Source organism: Schistocerca cancellata, chromosome 3 (assembly GCF_023864275.1).
Source record: "Schistocerca cancellata isolate TAMUIC-IGC-003103 chromosome 3, iqSchCanc2.1, whole genome shotgun sequence".
NCBI classification, from domain to species: Eukaryota; Metazoa; Arthropoda; class Insecta; order Orthoptera; family Acrididae; genus Schistocerca; species Schistocerca cancellata.
Genome location: NC_064628.1, coordinates 231,499,779 through 231,523,958, shown reverse-complemented (window position 1 = coordinate 231,523,958; position 24,180 = coordinate 231,499,779). Strand labels below are relative to the sequence as shown.

The following is a 24,180-nucleotide window of genomic DNA, read 5'->3' as shown; positions in this document are numbered from 1 at the left end:
TTCTCATTGCACAAGTGATGCGATATGTTTCAGTCATCACCACCTATTCACACTTTTAACAAGTTACGCTTCTTTTTGCTTCTATCTAATGTTACAATCCAGGCAAATATTTTCACGAAATACTTCCAAGAATTAAATTTGTATTCCATGTTAGAAAATTTCTCTTTTTATCAGAAAACTTTTCTTGCCATTGTCAATCGCAATTATGTATCCTCTTTATTGCTGCCAACAGTAGTTTGTTATCTGTCCAAGTAACAAAACTCACCTACTGTTTTTAATCTTTCTTTTGCAAATCTTATCCCTTCGGAATCACTTGATTGACTACACTCCCTTACTCTTGTTTTACTTTTACGGATCATCATCATTTCCACTCAACTGAGTTTACAAGTCCACGTTTACACCATCAGGAAAAATTAAATGTTTTATTTCTCCTCCCTGAACCTTAATTTCCTATAAAAATTTATGTTTGCTTTCCTTTACAGGATGTTCAGCCTCTCTTTCACGTCCTCCGACTCTTGTAACTGCAGTCTGGTTTCTGTACAAGCTGCGGATAGTCTTTCGCTCTCTGTATTTTATCACCGAGAATTTCAGAATTTTGAAGAATCTGTTCTAGTCAACATTATCAGAACCTTCAGTTTCGTGTGATATTCTGATTCTTTAAAAATATTCCCATATGTCTTTCAATCTGTGTTACTTGGAAGAAATGAAAGTTTATCTAGGTTCATAATACACGACTGAAGAGGGAAATCTGGGTTAAATTTGAACTTACCTTCCGTTGGGGCTAGTTGTAAGTTGCCATCTCATGTTGTTACCGGTAGTGGCTTCCACGGTGCAGTTTGCTAGTTAGTTCGTTCGTACGATCATTAACCAACACGCATCGATTCGAGATAGCAATAATGCAGCAACAAATGGCATTTTGTTCTGCCGCTTTGATCAGGTGTAATTCAGTTACAGCTGTATGACATCATTTTCGTCGAGAGTACAGTTCTGCGCCTCCAACAGTTCCAAACATTCGACGACGGAAGCAGCAGTTTCAAGACATCGTTTGTTTGTTTAAGGTTAAAGCCACAGGTTGCACCGTGTACTCTTTCAAGAAATAGAGCGCATTCAACATTTACGCGTAGTCCACAGAAGTCTGAGTATTATTCTAAAATCGTTCTCGGTGTAGAGAAGGGCGACAACAACTTCCTTTCTCGTTTATTGTTCAGCCACGAGGCTATGTTCCATTTAAGAGAAAAAGTGAACCCCAGCAACGTATGGTTTGGGGAACACAACAGCAACATAACATAGTGCACGGGGGGACTTGAAAGATTCTTGTCTATCGCGGAGTATCCTATTTACGGTTCGTTCTTTTTTACGGAAACGACTTACGGGAATCACGTACCTGGACGTTCTGATCTGACTTTTTCCAAAAATTTCGAAATGCTGAAAATTTCACTTTTCAGCAGTATGGAACACCACCGCACTGACACGCGATACGAGTTGATTCAATGACACCCTGGCACGAAGTGGCGTTTCGACATCCATTTCATCATTGACCTTCGGGTTACCAGATTTCACAGTATGTGACCTTTCTTTTGTGGGAGCTCGTGAAAGATTCCATTTTTGGGCTTCCACTACTGAGAGCTTTGCGTACACTCCTACGTCAGGTAGCAACAGAAGTAAAAGCAGCCACTACAGACACGTTCCTAAGAGAATGGAGTGAGTCTGACTATCGACTGAATGTCTTGCGTCTCGTGCAGGGCACATATGATATTTGCGAAAGGTAAATTAAATCCTTGATCCTAAATGTAATAACAAAACGGTTGTATCTGCAGGTATATGAACGATATACCCTTATTAAATTGATTTTTTGAACAAAAACTTTTAGTTTCGGTATCTGCTTCCATGAACCACGGACCTTGCCGTCAGTGGGGTGGCTTGCGTGTCTCAGCGATACAGACAGCCGTACCGCAGGTGCAACCACAACAGAGAGGTATCTGTTGAGAGGCCAGAAAAACGTGTGGTTCATGAAGAGGGTCAGCGGACTTTTCAGTACTTGCAGGGGCAATACTCTGCATGACTGACTGATCTGGTTCTGTAACATCAACCAAAACGGCCTTGCTGTGCTGGTACTGCCAGCGGCTGAAAGCAAGGGGACACTACAGCCGTAATTTTTCCTGATGACATGCCATTCTACCGTATGGCTAATTGATGATGGTGTCCCATAGGGTACAATATTCCGGAGGTAAAATAGTCCCCCATTTCGGATCTCCGGCTGGAGACTACTCAGGAGGATGTCCTCATCAGGAGAAACCAAACCCGAATTATACGGACCGGAGCGTGGATTATTCGATCCCTTAATTGACCAGGTAGGTTAGAAAATTTAAAAAGAGAAAACGATAGAGTGAAGTTAGATATAGTGGGAATAAGTGAAGTTCAGTGGTAGGAAGAACAGGATTTCTGGCCAGGTGAATATAGGGTTATAAATACAAGTACGAAGTCAAATAGGAGTAATGCGGGAGTGGGTTTAATAATGAATAAGAAAATAGGAAAGCGGGTAAGCTACTATCAACAGCACAGTGAACGCATTATCGCAGTCAAGATAGACACAAAGCCCAAGTCTATCACAGCAGTCCAAGTTTACATGCCAACTAAATCCGCAGATGATGAAGAGATTGAAGAAATGTATGATAAGATAAAAGAAATTATTCAGATAGTTAAAGGAGAAGAAAATGTATTGAGGTGGGGGACTGCAATTCGATAGCATGAAAAGGAAGAGGAGGAAAAATGTTAGGTGAATATGACTAGGAGAAAGAATGAGGGAGGAAGCCGTCTGGTAGAATATTGCAAAGAGCGTAATTTAACCATCGCAAACATTTGTTTTAAGAATCATAGAAGAAGGTTGATTACCTGGAAGAAACCTGGAGACATTTGAAGGTTTCAGATTAATTAAATAATGGTAGGACAGATATTTAGGAACCAGATTTTAAATTTTAAGACATTTCCAAGGGCAGATGTGGACGCTGACCATAATTTATTGGTTATGAACTATAGATGAAAACTGAAGAAATTGCAAAAAGGTAGGAATGAAGGAAACGGGACCTGGATAAGTTGAAAGAATCAGAGGTTTTAGAGAGTTTCAGAGGGAGCATTAGAGAACGATTGACAAGAACAGGGGAAAGGAATACAATACAAGAAGAATAGGTAGCTTTGAGAGATGAACTAGTGAAGGTAGCAGAGGATCAAATATGTACAAAGACAAGGCTTAGAAGAAATCCTTGGATAACACAAGACATATTGAATTTAAGTGATGGAAGGAGAAAATTTAAAAATGCAGCAGATGAAACTGGCGAAAGGGACGACAAAATTTTTGAAAAACGAGATTGACGGGAAGTGCAAAATTGCTAATCAAAGGACAAATGTAAGGGGAAAGGTAGATACCACCTACAGGAAAATTAAAGAAGCTTTTGGGGAAAAGAGAAACAGCTACATGAATATCAAGCGCTCCGATGGAAAACCAGTCCTAAGTAAAGAAGGGAAAGCTGAAAGGTAGGAGTATATAAGGGTCTATACAAGGGAGATGAAAGCAATGTTACAGAAAGGCAAGTGATCATGGTGAAAATGAGACGGGAGGTATGATACAGCGAGACGAATTTGACAGAGCTCTAAAAGATCTAAGTTGAAATAAGGTCCCAGAAGTATATGATACTCCGTCAAAACTACTGATAGCCTTGGGAGAGACAGGCATGACAAAACTCTTCCATCTGGTATGCAAGATATATGAGGCAGACGAAATACCTTCAGACTTCAAGAAGAATATAATCATTCAAATTCCAAAGAAAGAAGTGCTAAGAGAGGTGAAATTACCAAACTATCAAGAACTGTTTACAGAAAAATGGAAGAACTCGGGGAAGATCAGTTAACATTCCGACGAAATGTAGGAAACCGCGAGGCAGTACTGACCTTACGACTTATCTTAGTTAAGGAAAGACAAAACTTCATTTATAGCATTTGCAGACTTAGAGAAAGCTTTGAAATCTGGAAGGTAGCAGGCGTAAAATACAGGGAGCGAAAGGCTATTTGTAACAAGTACAGAAATCGGACGACGGTTATAAGAGTCGAAGGCTGATGACCGCCTCATTCTGTCAGACAGCAAAGGATTTGGAAGAGCAGTTGCACGGAATGGACAGATATAAGTTGAATATCGACAAAAGCAAAACAAGCATAACGGAATGCAGTCGAATTAAATCAGGCGAGCCCGCATCTCGTGGTCGTACGGTAGCGTTCTCGCTTCCCACGCCCGGGTTCCCGGGTTCGATTCCCGGCGGGGTCAGGGATTTTCTCTGCCCCGTGATGGCTGGGTGTTGTGTGCTGTCCTTAGGTTAGTTAGGTTTAAGTAGTTCTAAGTTCTAGGGGACTGATGACCTAAGATGTTAAGTCCCATAGTGCTCAGAGCCATTTGCGCCATTTTTAAATCAGGCGACGTTAAGGGATTAGATTAGAAAACGAGATACTTAAAGTAGTAAATGAGGTTTACTATTTGGGAAGCAAAATAATTGATGATGGCCGAACTAGAGAGGGTATAAAATGTAGACTGGCAATGGTAAGAAAATCTTTCTGAAGAAGACAAATTTGTTAACATCGAATACAGATTTAAGTGTTAGGAAGTACTCTCTGAAGGTATTTGTCTGGAGTGTAGCTATGTATGGAAGACAAACAGGGATGATAAACTGCTTAGACAAAAGTAGACAAGAAGCTTTAGAAATGTGGTGGTACAGAAGAATGTTGATCAGATGGTTCGATAACGTAACTAAGGAGTATGTCGTAGCGGCCCCTTACTGTTAGAGGGCCCGCGGAACCGACATGCAAGATGGGTTGCTGACCCCCTTTCAGGAGCGCGGAGAGAAACATCGCCAGCGGACAGAAAAAAATAACAGACTTTCCAAATAAACACGAAACTTCTTCGGCAGACAACATGTTACAGTGTTCCTCCAATCGTAACTTATATGACTCATGTAGAATTCCGCCGACCTGGCTCTATAAACATTCCTAGACCGTCAGAACGGCAGTGTTTACCAACCGCTAGGAACAGCTCCAACTAGAACTTACGCTGGCCCTAGCATTGTATTCACTCGCCGTAGCATTGTAGTAGCACGCTGTAGTTGGTGTTTTGTAGAGTAGATTTTGGTCAGTATTTCTTCCATTCTCTTGTTTCCTTATCTGGTTTGCCACGACAAGAGTTGTAGGGGTTACTTCTATTTGTCCTTGCGTTTAAAACTTAGTGTATGCCAAGAAGGCGTTTTTCTTTAACTATAATAAAGTGTGATCAAATTGACTGTTAGTTCTTCCCTGCCGAATGCATGACACTACAGTTATTGGCGGCGAGGATCTTCCTCAGACCTTGGTGGAAACTCTACAGCAGATTCAGGCAACGCTCACGTGTTCAGAAATTCGCTCTCACTTGCCAGCGTTGCCAGAGGTAGCTCATAGAGTTGATTCCATAGCAGGTAAATTGAACTCGTTGCACCTGGCTCCACCGAGGTTTCTGGTTTTCGATAGGTCTGTCCAACCGTGGTCAAATTATGTAGAATGGTTGGAACAAAATTTACTGCCATATGGGATCCACGATGAAAATCTAAGTCGGGCTTTCTTTTTAGCAACAGTCCACAGGTGTATCGTTCAGTTCAACAATTGAACCCTGAGCAGTCCCCTCGATATCTCTCATTTACTCACATTAAGGGCTGCCTTTTTGAGTACTTTGATGCACAAATACACGTTCCCCACCCCATCTGTCAGATCTTCTTTTCTTGTGGAAAGTCCCCAGGTCAGACTTAACGGAAATGGTTTACGACGCTCCAGAGGTTGTGGATTTTTTTTCTGTTTGTTCTTGTGTTTAACACTTAGCGTATACCAAGAAGGCGTTTTTATTTAATTATAATAAAGTGTGTTCAAATTGACTGTTAGTTCTGTCCTGCCGACCGCAGGACACTACAGAGGAAGTACTAAACAGAACTGAGGAGAAATTTGTGGCACAACTCGACCAAAAGAACAGATGGGTTAATAGAAAATATTTTGAGACATCAGTGGAACATGAATTTAGTATTGGAGGGAAGTGTGGTGGGTAAAAATCGTAGAGAGAGACCAAGAGATACAGCAAACAGATTCAGAAAGATGTAGGTTGCAGTTATTATTCGGAGGTGAAGAGGCTCGCACAGGATAGAGTAGCACGGAGTGCAGCACTAACAAGGTTGGAAACCTTTTCACGTGAATCACCTGTAGAAATGACAGCTGCGCCAAGGTACTCCCGTTTGATATCTTGTGTACGCGCTATTACCGCCCTCTGTATTGTCCATATCGCTGTACTATGACTTTCGTCATCTCAGTGTAACATAAAAACATCTAAATACGACGAACCCGTGAGGCAATACTGACCCTACGACTTATCTTAGAAAATAGATTACGGAAAGGGAAACCTACGTCTTTAGCATTTGTAGACGTAGAGAAAGCTTTTGACAATGTTAACTGGAATACTCTCTTTCAAATTCGGAAGGTGGCAGGGGTCAAGTACAGGGAGCGAAAAGCTATTTACAATTTGTACAGAAACCAGATGGCAGTTATAAGAGTCGAGGGGCATGAAAGGGAAGCAGTGATTGGCAAGGGAGTGAGACAGGGTTGCAGACTATCCCTGATGTTATTCAATCTGTATATTGGGCAAGCAGTAAAGGTAACAAAAGAAAAATTTGGAGTAGGTATTAAAATCTATGGAGAAGAAATAAAAACTTTGAGGTTTGCCGATGACGTTGTAATTCTGTCAGAGACAGCATAGGACCTGGAAGAGCAGCTGAACGGAATAGACAGTGTCTTGAAAGGAGGATATAAGATAAACATCAACAAAAGCAAAACGAAGATAATGGAATGTAGTCAAGTTAAATGGGGTGATGCTGAGGGAATTAGATTAGGAAATGAGACAAAGTAGTAAAGGAGTTTTGCTATTTGGGGAGCAAAATAACTGATGATGGTCGAAGTAGAGAGGATATAAAATGTAGACTGGCAATGGCAAGGAAAACGTTTCTGAAGAAGAGAAATTTGATAACTTTGAGTGTAGATTTAAGTGTTAGGAAGTCGTTTCTGAAAGTATTTGTATGGAGTGTAGCCATGTATGGAAGTGAAACATAGACGATAAATAGTTTAGACAAGAAGAGAATAGAAGCTTTCGAAATGTGGTGCTACAGAAGAATGCTGAAGATTAGATGGGTAGATCACATAACTAATGAGGAGGTATTGAATAGAATTATGGAGAAGAGAAATTTGTGGCACAAATTGACTAGAAGAAGGGATCCGTTGGTAGGGCATATTCTGAGGCGTCAAGGGATGACCAATTTAGTACTGGAGAGCAGCGTGGAGGGTAAAAATCGTAGAGGGAGACCAAGAGATGAATACACTAAGCAGATTCAGAAGGATGTAGGTTGCAGTAGGTACTGGGAGATGAAGAAGCTTGCACAGGATAGAGTAGCATGGAGAGTTGCATTCAAACCAGTCTCAGGACTGAAGACCACAATAACAACAATAACAACAACGACGACGACGACGAAATCGTTATGGCGTCTGTCGCATCGAGTGAGACGTCATTGTGACGACATTTAACAGTAAGGCGGGCGTATCGTCGCTTGCTTCTCCCTCAGACGAACAAGTACAGTATCCATCTTGACAGAGTGCTACGACAACGCCACTTGCGGAAACAGGTTGAGTTACATTTGAAAATAAGGGAGAAGAATGTTTCTACGATAGCCGTGGGTAGCGTAGATGCAGAAAGAAAGTATTTCGCATATACACTCCTGGAAATGGAAAAAAGAACACATTGACACCGGTGTGTCAGACCCACCATACTTGCTCCGGACACTGCGAGAGGGCTGTACAAGCAATGATCACACGCACGGCACAGCGGACACACCAGGAACCGCGGTGTTGGCCGTCGAATGGCGCTAGCTGCGCAGCATTTGTGCACCGCCGCCGTCAGTGTCAGCCAGTTTGCCGTGGCATACGGAGCTCCATCACAGTCTTTAACACTGGTAGCATGCCGCGACAGCGTGGACGTGAACCGTATGTGCAGCTGACGGACTTTGAGCGAGGGCGTATAGTGGGCATGCGGGAGGCCGGGTGGACGTACCGCCGAATTGCTCAACACGTGGGGCGTGAGGTCTCCACAGTACATCGATGTTGTCGCCAGTGGTCGGCGGAAGGTGCACGTGCCCGTCGACCTGGGACCGGACCGCAGCGACGCACGGATGCACGCCAAGACTGTAGGATCCTACGCAGTGCCGTAGGGGACCGCACCGCCACTTCCCAGCAAATTAGGGACACTGTTGCTCCTGGGGTATCGGCGAGGACCATTCGCAACCGTCTCCATGAAGCTGGGCTACGGTCCCGCACACCGTTAGGCCGTCTTCCGCTCACGCCCCAACATCGTGCAGCCCGCCTCCAGTGGTGTCGCGATAGGCGTGAATGGAGGGACGAATGGAGACGTGTCGTCTTCAGCGATGAGAGTCGCTTCTGCCTTGGTGCCAATGATGGTCGTATGCGTGTTTGGCGCCGTGCAGGTGAGCGCCACAATCAGGACTGCATACGACCGAGGCACACAGGGCCAACACCCGGCATCATGGTGTGGGGAGCGATCTCCTACACTGGCCGTACACCACTGGTGATCGTCGAGGGGACACTGAATAGTGCACGGTACATCCAAACCGTCATCGAACCCATCGTTCTACCATTCCTAGACCGGCAAGGGAACTTGCTGTTCCAACAGGACAATGCACGTCCGCATGTATCCCGTGCCACCCAACGTGCTCTAGAAGGTGTAAGTCAACTACCCTGGCCAGCAAGATCTCCGGATCTGTCCCCCATTGAGCATATTTGGGACTGGATGAAGCGTCGTCTCACGCGGTCTGCACGTCCAGCACGAACGCTGGTCCAACTGAGGCGCCAGGTGGAAATGGCATGGCAAGCCGTTCCACAGGACTACATCCAGCATCTCTACGATCGTCTCCATGGGAGAATAGCAGCCTGCATTGCTGCGAAAGGTGGATATACACTGTACTAGTGCCGACATTGTGCATGCTCTGTTGCCTGTGTCTATGTGCCTGTGGTTCTGTCAGTGTAATCATGTGATGTATCTGACCCCAGGAATGTGTCAATAAAGTTTCCCCTTCCTGGGACAATGAATTCACGGTGTTCTTATTTCAATTTCCAGGAGTGTATTTCGGAGCGAGCCTCGTGCCTTCATTCATATGATAAGGTGTGAAACGGGCTAAGTGGTGTGGAAACTCACGACGTTGAGCAGCGTCTTGTTCTTGATGAGGCGGTCCTGCACGTCCTGCGGCCGCAGCGCCAGCTGCCTCTGGTGGGAGGCCTGGACGGGCGCCGGCCCCCGAGTCACCGCCGCGCCGTCCGCCAGAGACAGCTCGTCCAGCTTCTGCAGCGCGCCCTTGTACGTCTCCACCATCCGCTGGAACTCCACCTGCCGACACAACGTCCACATCTTCGCTGTAAACAAGTATTCTAGTACAACGTGTGAGGTTTCTAGTTTATCTCTGGAAGTGGATGGGATCTTAATATTTTCAGTAGCTCGCATCAGTGAAATGAAATGAAATACAGGAATGGCTTTATTGACCAGGAGACCCCATTCGGGATGTTGGTCACTTGTTGCAAGTCTTTTTATACAGGGTGTTACAAAAAGGTACGGCCAAACTTTCAGGAAACATTCCTCACACACAAAGAAAGAAAATATGTTACGTGAACATGTGTCCGGAAACGCTTACTTTCCATGTTAGAGCTCATTTTATTACTTCTCTTCAAATCACATTAATAATGGAATGGAAACACACAGCAACAGAACGTACCAGCGTGACTTCAAACACTTTGTTACAGGAAATGTTCAAAATGTCCCCCGTTAGCGAGGATACATGCATCCACCCTCCGTCGCATGGAATCCAAGGTGCGCTGATGCAGCCCTGGAGAATGGGGTATTGTATCACAGCCGTCCACAATACGAGCACGAAGAGTCTCTACATTTGGTACCGGGGTTGCGTAGACAAGAGCTTTCAAATGCCACCATAAACGAAAGTCAAGAGGGTTGAGGCCAGGAGAGTGTGGAGGCCATGGAATTGGTCCGCCTCTACCAATCCGCCGGACACCGAATCTGTTGTTGAGAAGCGTACGAACACTTCGACTGAAATGTGCAGGAGCTCCATCGCGCATGAACCACATGTACTTGTAAAGGCACATGTTCTAGCAGCACAGGTAGAGTATCCTGTATGAAATCATGATAACGTGCTCCATTGAGCGTAGGTGGAAGAACATACTGACGAAACTAAAATGAGCTCTAACATGGAAATTAAGCGTTTCCGGACACATGTCCACATAACATCTTTTCTGTATTTGTGTGTGAGGAATGTTTCCTGAAAGTTTGGCCGTACCTTTTTGTAACACCCTGTATAACATCACTTCGACGACTTTACGATAAAATGATAGGGATAAAATGATGATAAGGATAACCGGGAGTACTATTGGGTGGGGTGGTACCTTTAAACTGGTTGTCGTTTCTGCTTTTCTTGACCGTGCGTCCTATCCTACACCACGTACCTGATAATCCCGCGGCGGTCGTATTGTCCTTCTCCACACTGCTGTTGGCTTGCCTGAAATTATCTATCGAAATATGCAAGCGGGTTTAGGGGAGCCACTCAATGTTAAAACACAACAGTCCTATGTATGGTATGAACATCTATATTCTGAGACGATATGGAAACCACAGGTTGCACTGTTTACACTCTAAATCGTAAATGTTTCTCCTAATTAACAATCTTGATGATTAACAGTCCAAAAGATCATTCGGACGAGCGTACGCGTAACCGACACGACGCAGGTGATTGTTGATAATGCTCTCGTCACACATACTGATATCTGGTAATAGTCCTCCTTGTCACTAGTAATGATATAACACTGTTCGTAAAGCTAATTTTTCAGTTCTCACTTGTACGAGCGTGTGCGTAACCGTCGCGGCGCGGCTGATTGTAGATAATGCGGAAACGCGATGATCGAACGCACGTCCTCACGCTCGCTACAAGACATTGGCACTTGACTGCACTCTTTTATGGTAACTAATTCCTACTGATTCACATCAGTTCATTCTGGGAAACCGAACACGGCGCGGATGATTGATACTGTTCGACACGCAACGACAGGATACACAAATACCTTATCGGCGGCACTGCTCATTTTTAATTACATCTTGACGCACTTTCCTCTTAATTACTTGCATATTTAATCACTTTACTGTAGTACCACTTGCAGCAACACTTCAACCTGAATACTAACCATCCTTCTTACATGCAGAGCTACACACTACACAACATAACAGTTTCGTGTCCCGTCCTCGACTCTCTAGGCGCGGCTGCCCGCAAAAATATTCCACAACTAAACCAGCGATATGACAGTACACTTACAACTCACAACAGCAGAGAAAATCCAGCTCGGTTCACAATCCAACCAAGGACCCTAGTATCCAGAGTCAGCATTGCTAACCAAAGGGCTAAGAGCTGTTTACGTTAATCAGTAGTTTTGTTGCGCTGAGTGATGGTCGTGACGGTACTGAAATAAAATGTGGGTTTCTTAAAGTTATTTAATAGCGTTAAACTGAAGAAGAAACAAAATAAATAATCTCTAGTTCGACGCAGCGTAAATTTTGTAACATTTGTAATAATGTCACCTTCCCTCACGTGTCTGCCTGTTACCCGTGGGGTGTGTTCACATATCGTATCGAAATGTAGCCTCACTAAAAGCCTCTCACGTCCTACACGTAAAGACACGATGTCTCTGTGCTCGTCATACTGCCTCTAAGGACGTCAGTGTTGTGAGTCTTCAAACATCTCAGAAGCTGTAACAGATGCTTTATACTCAGCAGCTAAAATGTGGCAGGTTTGTGAATGATATTACACTACTGGCCATTAAAATTGCTTCACGAATAAGAAATGCAGATGATAAACGGGTATTCATTGGACAAATATATTACACTAGAACTGACACGTGATTACATTTTCACGCAGTTTTGGTGCATAGATCCTGATAAATCAGTTCCCAGAACAACCACCTCTGGGCGTAATAACGACCTTGATACGCCTGGGCATTGAGTCAGACAGAGCTTGGATGGCGTGTACAGGTACAGCTGCCCATGCACCTTCAACACGATACCACATTTCATCAAGAGTAGTGATTGGCCTATTGTGACGAGCCAGTTGCTCGGCCACCATTGACCAGACGTTTTCAATTGGTGATAGATCTGGAGAATGTGCTGGCGAGGGCAGCAGTCCAACATTTTCTGTATCCAGAAATGCCCGTAAAGGAACTGCAACATGCGGTCGTGCATTATCCTGTTGAAATGTAGGGTTTCGCAGGGATCGAACGAAGGGTAGAGCCACGGGTCGTAACACATCTGAAATGTAACGTCCACTGTTCAAAGTGCCGTCAATGCGAACAAGAGGTGACCGAGACGTGTAACCTATGGCACCCCATACCATCACGCCGGGTGATACGCCAGTATGCCCATGACGAATACACGCTTCCAATGTGCGTTCACCGCGATGTCGCCAAACACGGATACGACCATCACGTTGCTGTGAACAGAACCTGGATTCATCCGAAAAAATGACGTTTTGCCATTCGTGCACCGAGGTTCGTCGTTGAGTACACCATCGCAGGCGCTCCTGTCTGTGATGCGGCGTCAAGGGTAACCGCATCCATGGTCTCCGAGCTGATACTCCATGCTGCTGCAAACGTCGTTGAACTGTTCGTGCAGATGGTTGTTGTCTTGCAAACGTGACCATCTGTTGACCCAGGGATCGAGACGTGGCTGCACGATCCGTTACAGCCATGCGGATAAGATGCCTGTCATCTCGACTGCTAGTGACACGAGGCCGTTGGGATCCAGCACGGCGTTCCGTATTTCGCTCATGAACCAACGTATTCCATATTATGCTAACAGTCATTGGATTTCGACCAGGGCGAGCAGCAATGTCGCGGTACGATAAACCGCAATCGCGATAGGCTACAATCCGACCTTTATCAAAGCCGGAAACGTGATGGTACGCATTTCTCCTCCTTACGCGAGGCATCACAACAACGTTTCACCAGGCAACGCCGGTTAACTGCTGTTCGTGTATGAGACATAGGTTGGAAACTTTGCTCATGTCAGCACGTTGTAGGTGTCGCCACCGGCGCCAACCTTGTGTGAATGCTCTGAAAAGCTAATCATTTGCATATCACAGCATCTTCTTCCTGTCGGTTAAATTTCGCGTCTGTAGCACGTCATCTTCGTGGTGTAGCAATTTTTATGGCCAGTAGTGTATCTTGCAGCGCACAGAGGTAAAGATACTGAAAAGGATGAATTTTGAATTATGTTTGGTAAAGAACAATTTCGAAAGTGAAGATGTACAGCTAGAGTTGTTGCTGCATGGCTTGATTACGCGTAACTGTGATGTGTTTGAACAATGGAAAGTCTTAGTGGAGTTTTTTCCTTATTCGTTTGGGTTAGTTAGATCAGTGTTCAGGTGAGAGTAAGTAATCAGTTCGCATGGTTTGCACTCAGAGCTTATAGATTTTTACCACCTCTTTACTATTTTCAATAATTAACTTCATGGCAGAGAAATTGTTATAAAAGAGTAATTTATGTAAAAATCATTTTGATTGTTGAGAACTGGCTATCATTCTTTACAATACCATTTTTGAAATGGCAATTACTTTAAATCATTCAGCAAGTTTAAATTCCACCAATGTATCGTCACCAAAGAATTTAATATTTTTTGACTATGTGTGTCGCCGCATTGCACTTTCTGGAACACACTGAGACATGATCTCTTTAGAATAGTTGTACGTTCTGGTAATGCGCTGTACAAGGTTTTTCTTTCATATTTTGTTTGCTTGCTACTGCGATGTACATTTTACGTTCATCAATTCGAGCAGCATCAAGTTTCCGTTGCCACAGTTAACCAAGAAAAATTGTTAAAGCCAATTTTACATTGGTTAGGCTACAGTTAGGTCATTCAGTTAGCTTTGATTTTTACAAAATTCATTATCAGTTCAGATTAGGTGTATATCATTTTAAATTTCATTTCGTATGCAGACAGTCTTATTCTCAGAGTGCAGTGTTACTTTCACGTGTGTATCATTTAGTGTTTGGAAGTTTGTTTAGTCTTACTGTGTACATAAACGTCGCAAGGCAATTTCACTGAGACATTCTCGATTATTTATTCTTCAAAATTCTGTTGGTATTCTATGTGGCACTTTTATCCTGTTAACTAGTGTGTTGGAATTGCAAGTCACGCTTTTTGACGTCATGCGTTGTAGTACTACTCACTGAACTGCACAATCCAGTTTCACAGGGCGGTTTCAAAATGGTTCAAATGGCTCTGAGCACTATGGGACTGAACATCTGAAGTCATGAGTCCCCTAGAACCTAGAACTACTTAAACCTAACTAACCTAAGTACATCACACACTTTCATACCCGAGGCAGGATTCGAACCTGCGACCGTAGCGGTCGCGCGGTTGCAGACTGTAGCGCCTAGAACCGCTCGCCACTACCAGGACGGTTTAGTTTATAGTTCGGGCTTTCTAATTTATTTGGTTAAAGTAAATTAAAAATACAGTTACATAATTTCAGCTTTGGCGACTCATTTGTCATAGAGCGTTTCGGTAACCACGCCGCTTATATTGTTCAACGTTACAACATAGACACACACGAGTATAAAGAGTAGCAATTCAGTTTACTTCAGTTACAGTAAACAAAAATCAAACGCACAAAAGTTACAACTGTTGGCCGCTGAAAGTGCTACACCTTGCAGAAAGTAAGAACAAATATCGATCTGGCACCGTTGGCTTCCATATGCAAATGATTAGCATTTCAGTACAAACACACAAAATAACGCTGTCGAGACGGTATGTATAAGGAAAGATTAAGCAGCAGGTTATTCATTGAGAAATCGTATTTGAAGGTTTTCGCTTGTGAGAAGATCGTATTATGCCTCACGAAAGAAGAAGAAACGTCAACCAGCACGCGTCGGAATTCAAAAGTGCCAGGATAATGTCCTATGGAGGCGGCAGTTTATTGTTCCTCGATAATGCTGCTTGCGTTGTTCGAGATCTCACGATTATCATGCGAATAATCAATAGAGGGGTTCAAGAGGGCCGTACTCAACGCCAAGCAGCAGCTCAGCGGTCCCACGCAACTAGCACCAGAGAGTCTACGCGTACTCACTATCTGATCAAAGGTATCCGGACACTTATTAGCGGACATTGATACGCGCTGTGTCCGCTCTTCGCCATTATGACTGATTGAACTCTGCTGGGGACACCTTCGATGAGGTGTGCCAATGGCTGTGGAGGGATGGCCTATTCTTCCTCGAAAGCTGAAACAAGAGAAGGCTGGGGTCTGGATTCGACGTTCTAACTCATCCAAAAGCTGTTTCATTCGATTCAGACTGCGACTATAAGCGGTCAAGCCGTTTCAAGAATGTTATTTTCCATACACCATTGCCTTCAGACGCTGCGTTATGATAGGATGCGTTTATGCCAATACAAAGAGTCATAGCCTCCGAATTTTTCTCTAGAGTACGCAGTACACAAAATTTAAAACGGGTTCACATTCTTCCGAATTTAGAATTTGATTATGTGCAATAAGTGGATCACACCCTAAGCGAGGAAACGCTCCCATACGGTAAAAACACCCCCTCTGCACTTCAGTGTTGACACTACACAAGACCGAGCGAGGTAGCGCAGTGGTTAGCACACTGGACTCGCATTCGGGAGGAGGACGCTTGAATCCCGCGTCCGGCCATCCTGATTGAGGTTTCCAGTGATTTCCGTAAATAGCTTCAGGCAAATTCCAGGATGGTTCCTTTGACAGGGCACGGCCGACTTCCTTCCCCATCCTTCTCTAATCCAATGAGACCGAAGACCTCACTGTTTGGTCTCTTCCCCCAAATCAAGCCAATACACCACACAAAATGACAGCTAACGTTCAGCCTACCACAAGCTACAGCGTGATTCATCACTCAAAGTCAATCGTTCCCAGTCCACCTCCGGCATCGTGTTCAATAAGTGTTGCAACATCCATTTTATGAAAACATTTTGGTTTTATTCATTCTTTTTTTTTGTGAGCAAGTTGGTTTTATTCAGCATTCCAGTGCGCCATATTATTCCTCACTCTTTCAGCCACAAAATCCTTCTTGAACATACTCTTTCGTCAATACGACGGCCTTATGCCACCTTGCTGGGAGGGCCAGTCTGCCACGCGGTACCACTTTCCTGGCCGCCGTCGGAGCCAACGTCTTGCTACTTCAATGATCTCACCGCTTCCCACGAAGGGCATCCTTAATTGAGCCAAAGAGATGGGAAGTCGGAAGCTGCGAGATCCAGTCTGTGGGGTGGATGAGGAGAGGCAGTCCAACGGAGCTTTCTGACATCCTCTCGGGTGTGCAGACTTGTGTGAGGCCTGGCATTCTCATGGAGAAGCAGAAGTTCGTTTTCATTTTTGTGTCGACGAATACGCTGAAGTCTTTTGTTCATTTTCCTGAGGGCAGCACAATACCTTTCAGAGTAGATGGTTGTAGCATGAGGGAGGACATCAAACAGAACAACCCGTTCAAAGTCCCAACCCAGTTGTGCAGTGAGGTGTTTGACTGTGATCCGTCAATCACCTCGAATAAGAGAGTCCGCACATTCCAGCATTGCAGGAGGCAAAGCTATGTGCGGCCGGTCGGCGCGCGGGAGATCGGACAGATTTGCGTGACCTTGTTACGATGATGACAGACGCCTATTCCAACAGCTCTCCGTGCTTTTGTTTACTGGCATGTCTCCGTAGACGTTCTGCAAGCGCCTACGAATATCTGCGATGCTCTGGTTTACCGCCGAAAGAAACTCAATGACAGCTCTCTGCTTGGAACGCACGTACGTTAAACACGCTATTTTTAGCCTACATACAGTGCCTCCACCTATGGGAACTTCATGAAACTGTAGGGACTGAAGCAAGAATATTCCACGAAGTCTGACAACAAATCCAGCATCTTTTCAACTGAAATTGGTCGAGAAAAAAATTGTTCAAATGGCTCTGAGCACTATGGGACTTAACGTCTGAGGTCATCAGTCCCCTAGAACTTAGAACTACTTAAACCTAACTAACCTAAGGACATCACACACATCCATGCCCGAGGCAGGATTCGAACCTGCGACCGTAGCAGTCCCGCGGTTCCGGACTGCAGCGCCTAGAACCGCAAGACCACCGCGGCCGGCTGGTCGAGAAAAAATTTGTTGCAATACATAGTGAACATCTCTCGGAGATTAGCCAAGGCCTTAGGCGAGGGACAGCGTTTCTTATGACAGTTGCGTGGCGCAGATTTTCTTTAGAATAAAAGCTCATCCTACTGGTCATAGGATATATTCCGTTATTTTGTGCTAATCATTGGTTATCAGGCACCTGGCGATCCTCATACTGAATCACTAGTAGAAAACAGCGACAGCTTCCTTCGTCCCTCCCCACGCATTCATTATTAATAGGTCTTATCAAGGTGACATCCAACGACCAGTCCATGTTCGAAGTCACTGACCTCTCCCGGCCGACCCACTGTGGTGCCACCACTGCCCTACTAACAGCACTCCCTGCTTCCTTTTACAGCGGCTGGTCTGCCTCTCGTGACATATACGCAATTCCGCATTGTATACGGGTATCAGGATACTTTTGATCATATAATGTAGTTCGCTCGGCCATGCAGGATCGTATCTTGAGTCACAAAATGGGATCGCTTGCAGCAAGGCGAGTATCCACATAAACTTTTGGAGCGCTACAGAATGTCAGCGTGGCGACCACTGTGGCAGCTTCCCGTAATGCAGCAGCGGAGTGGCGCGCCGATAGTCATGCGCCCAAAAGCACTGACGACAAGAACACGACAAGTGCCGTAACCCAATCTCCCAGAAACTTCGCTCAGTGAAACACGAGTCAAATTGAGCGAACATGTTTCTCGGCTTGCCCGTAGATACTCGATAGTTTCTGAAAAAGGACAGCCAAAATTTGCGACGTAATTTAGATGCCTTTTAGCATGTGATAATCTCAGCCGAAATGGTAGCACAGCGGCTAGCATTGTGGTCTCTAAGTTTTGCGCCCTGCGTTTTAAACTCGATTATTTTTCGTATTTTATTTATTTACTTACATTTCATTTATCTACCCATGTCCGTAGAGGATTACTGTACGAAAGTGTCTTATCAAGTCAGGAAATACAAGAGCGTTATATTAATTGTAAAATTACAACTTGGTTTCACAATAATTGTCATACAGTTATTATAAAATACACGTGTGTATGGTATTTTCAGGGGCTATAATCGTTTTAAATTCTCATGTTCTTATATTTCACTCCTTATATGAATTCGTGTATTTTATTCTTATGTTTATTCTTCAGGAAGATTTGGTGTATTCCCTTGGGTGATACCGATCGTAGAAGCATTTGAAACATAGAAATTCCAAACACGACGAACATCGCGCGAAGGCAGGTTTGCCACAGACGTTTCTTCGTATGACTCTCACTCGGGAAAGAAAAGTCGTTAACACTGCCGAAGACTTCACGCATTGGCACTAATTTCGAAGCAAACCACGCATAATTAACACTTTACAGAAAAGTGGAGTTTGCAATTGATTACGAATGGAGATACACTACCGAAAACAAATCCAAATAATTTTGTCATTTTCTCATTCATCTTTTTTTCTTCTTTTTAATTCACTCTCTAGACTTACAGTTAGCAGAGGGATAACTGCAACATTGTTTCAATATACAATGGAAAACATTCGTTCACTATTCTTCTGTGGACATGGGTAGGAAATTAAAAACAAAAATAAAAATAATTATCTGGTTTAGAAAACGGGGTGTAGAAGAATACGGCCGCGACTCTACCCATTGTGACGACTCTTCAGCTGAACCATTTACTCACTAAAAGATACACGTAGTTCTTCTAAAACTTTTACCGTCATTTTCTCAGAAATGGTCGAGTATCTACGTATAAGCCGGGACAAATGACCGTTTATTTTGACCCCTCTTCCACTGAGCGAAGTTTCTGGAAAATCGGGTTATGGTACTTGCCGTGTCCTCTTCATGAGCCCAGGAGTGGCAACAAGACGACTCCTGGTTCTGCATATGGGATCACAATGGACGTATCCGTGTGTGAATGCTCGGGGAGAACGAGTGTTGCCAGACTGCATTCGTCATCCTCATACCTGGCGTCATGGTTTCGGGTGCTATTATGTATGCAATACGATCACGTCGATTACCCGGTAATTTGCGCAGCAGTCATGTCATTTCTCATGTGTCAAGGCTACTGGCTGTGCCCCGTCTTCATGGTCTCCGTTATGCTCTGTTTCAACAATACATGGTGTAACGAGTGTAAGTGCAGATATTTCTATTGGTGACTGATGATGGCATACTGAACAACATTACATCGGTGTTTACGTCATTTGCAGATTGATGATTGTAGCTGTTAGGAAGAGTATGCTTTTAGGTTGGTTAGCACCTCCGAGTACATGTGGCAAGAGCAAGACACTAATGCTTATTTTCCCCTGGACAATAGGACAAATGCCGAAGTGCGGAGGTGTCGATGCAAAATGGTTAGTCTACTCTGACAGGCGAGTCCACTTGTGGTGCAGTGACGACCATACAGATCACATCAAGCAGTAAACTGTGTGACGTGTTTGTGAGAAAACTGTTAGACGCACGGGAAAAAGAACCAACACACGGATGTGTGTACATACTAAGGTAGCACAGGAAAAATATCTGCACTCATACCAGTTGCATCCTGTATTACGGAAGACCACATGCTGTCCAAGCTATCCTGACCTACCCAATACTGAGAGTTTTCGTCCTGGCCAGAACACTCCGCTGATCTCTCACATATTGAAAAAAAAATTGGTCACATGTTGCCAAGAAACTGGCCCACTCCCTCTTGCCAGCCACTACGACCAATGAACTCTTGCAGGGATTTCAAACACTGACATAGCTTACCCACATACAGGGTGCTCAAAAAAAAGTGTCGTATACTTTGAGAGGTGCTAGTACTCATCGACACAAGAAAAATAAGTCCAATAAACATGGGTCCGGAAACGGTCACTTTCCGAGATAATTTTAAAAAATATGGGTCCGGAAATGCATACTTTCTGCGATAAACACATGTTTACAGGAGGTGTTCTACGTAGCATCCATTCATGACAGTGCATCCTTCTGCCCTCCGGTGTAAGGAATGACGATCCCTTTGAATTACACTCGGTTGTTGTACTTGCTGGCACGCATTGAAGACGCGACCCTGTACTGTCCGCACATCGTTGATTGGCGTATCGTAGACCGAGTCCTTCAAGTGTCCCCATAACAAAAAGTGTAGGGGATTGTGGTCTGGGAAACGAGCAGGCCAAGGTGTGGGGCCCCGCCCGCGACCAATCCAGCGGTCCTGAGATGTTTGCGTCAGTTGTTCGCGCATATTGTGACGAAAGAGTGCTGGTGCGCCATCATGCATGAACCACATTTATATTCGTTGGTGCCTTGCTTCCAGCAAGGTAGGAAATATATTAATGAGAAATTCCGGATAATGCGGCCCGGTTACCCTTTGTGGCAGCGCGTTGTCTTATTAATCTGTCGCCAAGTACGACTGCCCATACGTTGTGAATTTTAAAATTTTCCCGGCGAATTGACTGTTCAAACAAATTTCGGGCTTGCAGCCGGTCGTCGTTCAATACTTCGCACGATATTTCAACTGGGCACCTGCCAGTCATCTTCAGGTGAGCCGTCGAAGTCCGGCTGCAAGCCCGAAATTTGTTTGAACTGCCCATACGTTGATTGACATTCGGTGTTGATGCCCCTTTCCTGAATTGCCTGGGGTTTACATCTGCCCATACACGCTGGTTATGGAAAATCACAATACCATCTCTCGCGAACGCTACCTCATCAGTAAATAAAATCTTGGATGTGAACAGTGGATCTCCGGCATACCTCTGCGGCAGCCATTGCCAGAACCGCCGCCTTAGGGCCTGAACCCGCTACATAGGATAAGGATACAGCAGGTGTTCATGAAGCAACCCCAGGTAAGAGAGTGAGACAGCCTTCTACTGCTGCTAATCGTCGCACTTAGGTCCCACGGGTTTCTTCCACCGAACGTAGCACACGCTCCTGCACGTCAGGCGTGCGGACTGTGCGACGCCTTCCACTGTCAGTCTTCCGAGGTACAAGGGTACCTGTGACCCTCAGACGCTGGAAAAGTCTGCCGAACAGCTAATCAGAGAGCACTCGGCGCTATGGATATTTTTCAACGTAGAAGGTACGGGCTCGTAGGCTACGTCCATTTGCTAAACCATAGCAGAATGTCATATCCGCCATTTCACTTGTCGAGTAGTAGGCTTCCATTGCTAACGAGTGGTGGAAGACAGAAAATGTTAATGTACTGCACCATCTGAAGTATAGACAACGCAATAACAGTACACACATAAGGAGGAGGAGGAGGAGATTAGTGTTTAACGTCCCGTCGACAACGAGGCCATTAGAGACGGAGCACAAGCTCGCATTAGGGAAGGATGGGGAAGGCAATCGGCCGTGCCATTTCGAAGGAATCATCCCGGCATTTGCCTGAAGTGATCTAGGGAAATCACAGAAAACCTAAATCAGGATGGCCGGACGCGGGATTGAACCGTCGTCCTCCCGAATGCGAGTCCAGTACACACATAAGTGAATCCGCGCTTAGAGGAAGGTAAAATATCATGATACGTACCCAGGGTTGTCAGTACTGTAGAGTAAGGCACACAAACACGACTCGAGCCACACAACTGACTGTAGACCACCTAAGGATATGTGGAGTACTGTGGGTGAGATATCATAATACCCTCCCGACACATTTGACGGAGCACCAGTGCAACGACTGTGCTAGTATCTGCAATCAAGCGTCGCGCAGCCCTTCCTATAAACAGGTATTTTATCTCGGAAAGTATGCGTTTTCCGGACCCGTGTTTATTGTACTTATTTTTCTTGTTTCGATGAGCACTACCACCTCTCATTGTATTCGACCCTGCATGTCATCGGAGCTCAGTTGGATTTGATGCCCAGCAGGGTTTGAGTCACATTGCTACGACAACGTGCCAGCTCTTTGTCCTAAATTTCGAATTCGCACTTTCTATATCTCCTCTCCCCCATAAAAAAAATCACCTACAAATTTACTCTTGTTTTCTTTTTGTAATTCCTTTCATGCAGAATAGGTAAAATTTCATTATTGGTGCCCTTCTTGGTGCTGCAATTTTGATGGGAAATAGTGTATATGGACGTCAGGAAGAAAGGATGAGGCAAGAGAGGCAATTGTCTCCTCCTGAAATCTGGGCCGCAGACCTCTTATTTATTACACAGTGCTTATGAACTTCTGAAAAAATATTGTTTGTATCGCTACTCATTCCAAATTTAGCGCTTCCAAATGCAATGGGAAATACTGCGACCTTCGAAGCATCAGATAACGTGGGGACGTTAGGTCGTCAGGCTACTCACGGCTCCTCGAGACGGTGGTGGTTTCGACGCTGTTTTGCACAGACCAGACCATTGCCAGTAAGGAGTCATCAACCTTTCCTTCGTGGATTCCTCGTAAAGCTCTTATCGAGCTGCAGAGAGACACCATTCCAGCACCGCGCACTAGGTAAAAATGCCTGGCTTATACCTGCCCGACATCTGTCTCCATTCCCAACAGGACTCTCCTCCTTCTCATGCTACACATAACAGTACTCTTATAGATTTGTTTTTGGAGGGTCTCCATCTTGAGCAAAACACAGTATTATCTTTTCTGCTATTTCCCAGATATGTTTCGCTGAAGTTACAGCATCATTAGTGGGCTTTTATTTCCTTCCTGTTAAACAAGATAAATGCTCTTTACTACCTGCGTACATAAATTTGAGTTTTAAAGACAGTATTTACAAATTTGAAAAATACATGGAGTTTTGTATATACCTTGTTACCGCATGCTGTGGTTTTCTCGGTTTTTTATGTTTTTTATTGCACTTGTTTTCTTTTACAGTTTGTCATTTGTAACCATACAGAATTTAATGTAAAAATGTTATTTACTCCGAATTTTTACGGCTTGGAATGTTATTGTTAGGCCTAACATTAGCCAATTCTACATCGAAGGTTGTGTGTGTGTGTGTGTGTGTGTGTGTGTGTGTGTGTGTGTGTCTGTATCTGGAATATGTTTCACTTATCTTTTCTAGTTTCCAGATTGTGTTCTTTCTGAAGAACTGAAACTTTCTTATATTTCCGTTATTGGTTCTTCGATGAACAGATGGATCATTAGTGGCGAAAGACTGCATTGCTCTCTTACATTCTTTTTAATCCGATCAGTTCGTCCTTGGTCTTCGAGTCTTATTGTTCCCTCGTGCATCTTGTACATATTGTATATTTTCCGCCTTTCCCTTTAGCTTACCCATATTTTGCTCAGAATTTCGAACATCTTGCATCATTTGACATAGTCGAATGCTTTTTCTAGCTCGGCAAATCCTATGCGCGTACCTTGATTTTTCTTCAGTCTTGCTTCCATTATCAAACGCAATGTCAGAACTGCCTTTCTGGTACCTTTACCTCGTCACCTAATACATCCTCGATTTACTTTCCCACTCTGCTGTGTATTATTCTTGTCAGCAAGTTGGATGCATGGTTAGTGCCTGCACAAAATCCTGCACCGGGAACACTTTCACAATTATGCTCCGCTATAGAGTAGCATGGCTCAATATTTTTGCGGGGGCCTTCCAACGACCTGTGGAGTCGATGCCACGTCGATTTGCTGCAGTACACCGGGCAAAATGAGGTTCAACACGATATTAGGAGGTAATCTATGGCTTTTGTCACCTCACTGTATAAACTGTTACTAGCTGAAATTTACTGCAGAAATTAGTTGGTCTTTCTCCTCTCTGATTCCTACTGCCAAGCTCGTATTCTCCCGTAACCCTTTCTTCTGTTGCTGCCCGTACAGCCGCATTCCAATCCCACGACTATTAGACTTTCATCTCCCTTTACGTACTGAACTGCCCGATCATTATCTTCATATATTTCCTCTGTCTATTCATCTTCAGCTTGCGATGCCAGCATATATATCCGAACTGTTA

General features: G+C 44.4%; 1 protein-coding gene across 1 annotated transcript in view; it reads right to left on the bottom strand.

The window, feature by feature from the left end:
- Positions 1–24,180, bottom strand: part of LOC126176238 (uncharacterized) — a 400,926-nt gene that overhangs the window by 269,056 nt on the left and 107,690 nt on the right. Inside the window, exon 5 of the mRNA XM_049923383.1 lies at positions 9,308–9,496. Coding sequence (XP_049779340.1) covers positions 9,308–9,496 — 189 coding nt within the window. The remainder of the gene's footprint in view (positions 1–9,307; positions 9,497–24,180) is intronic.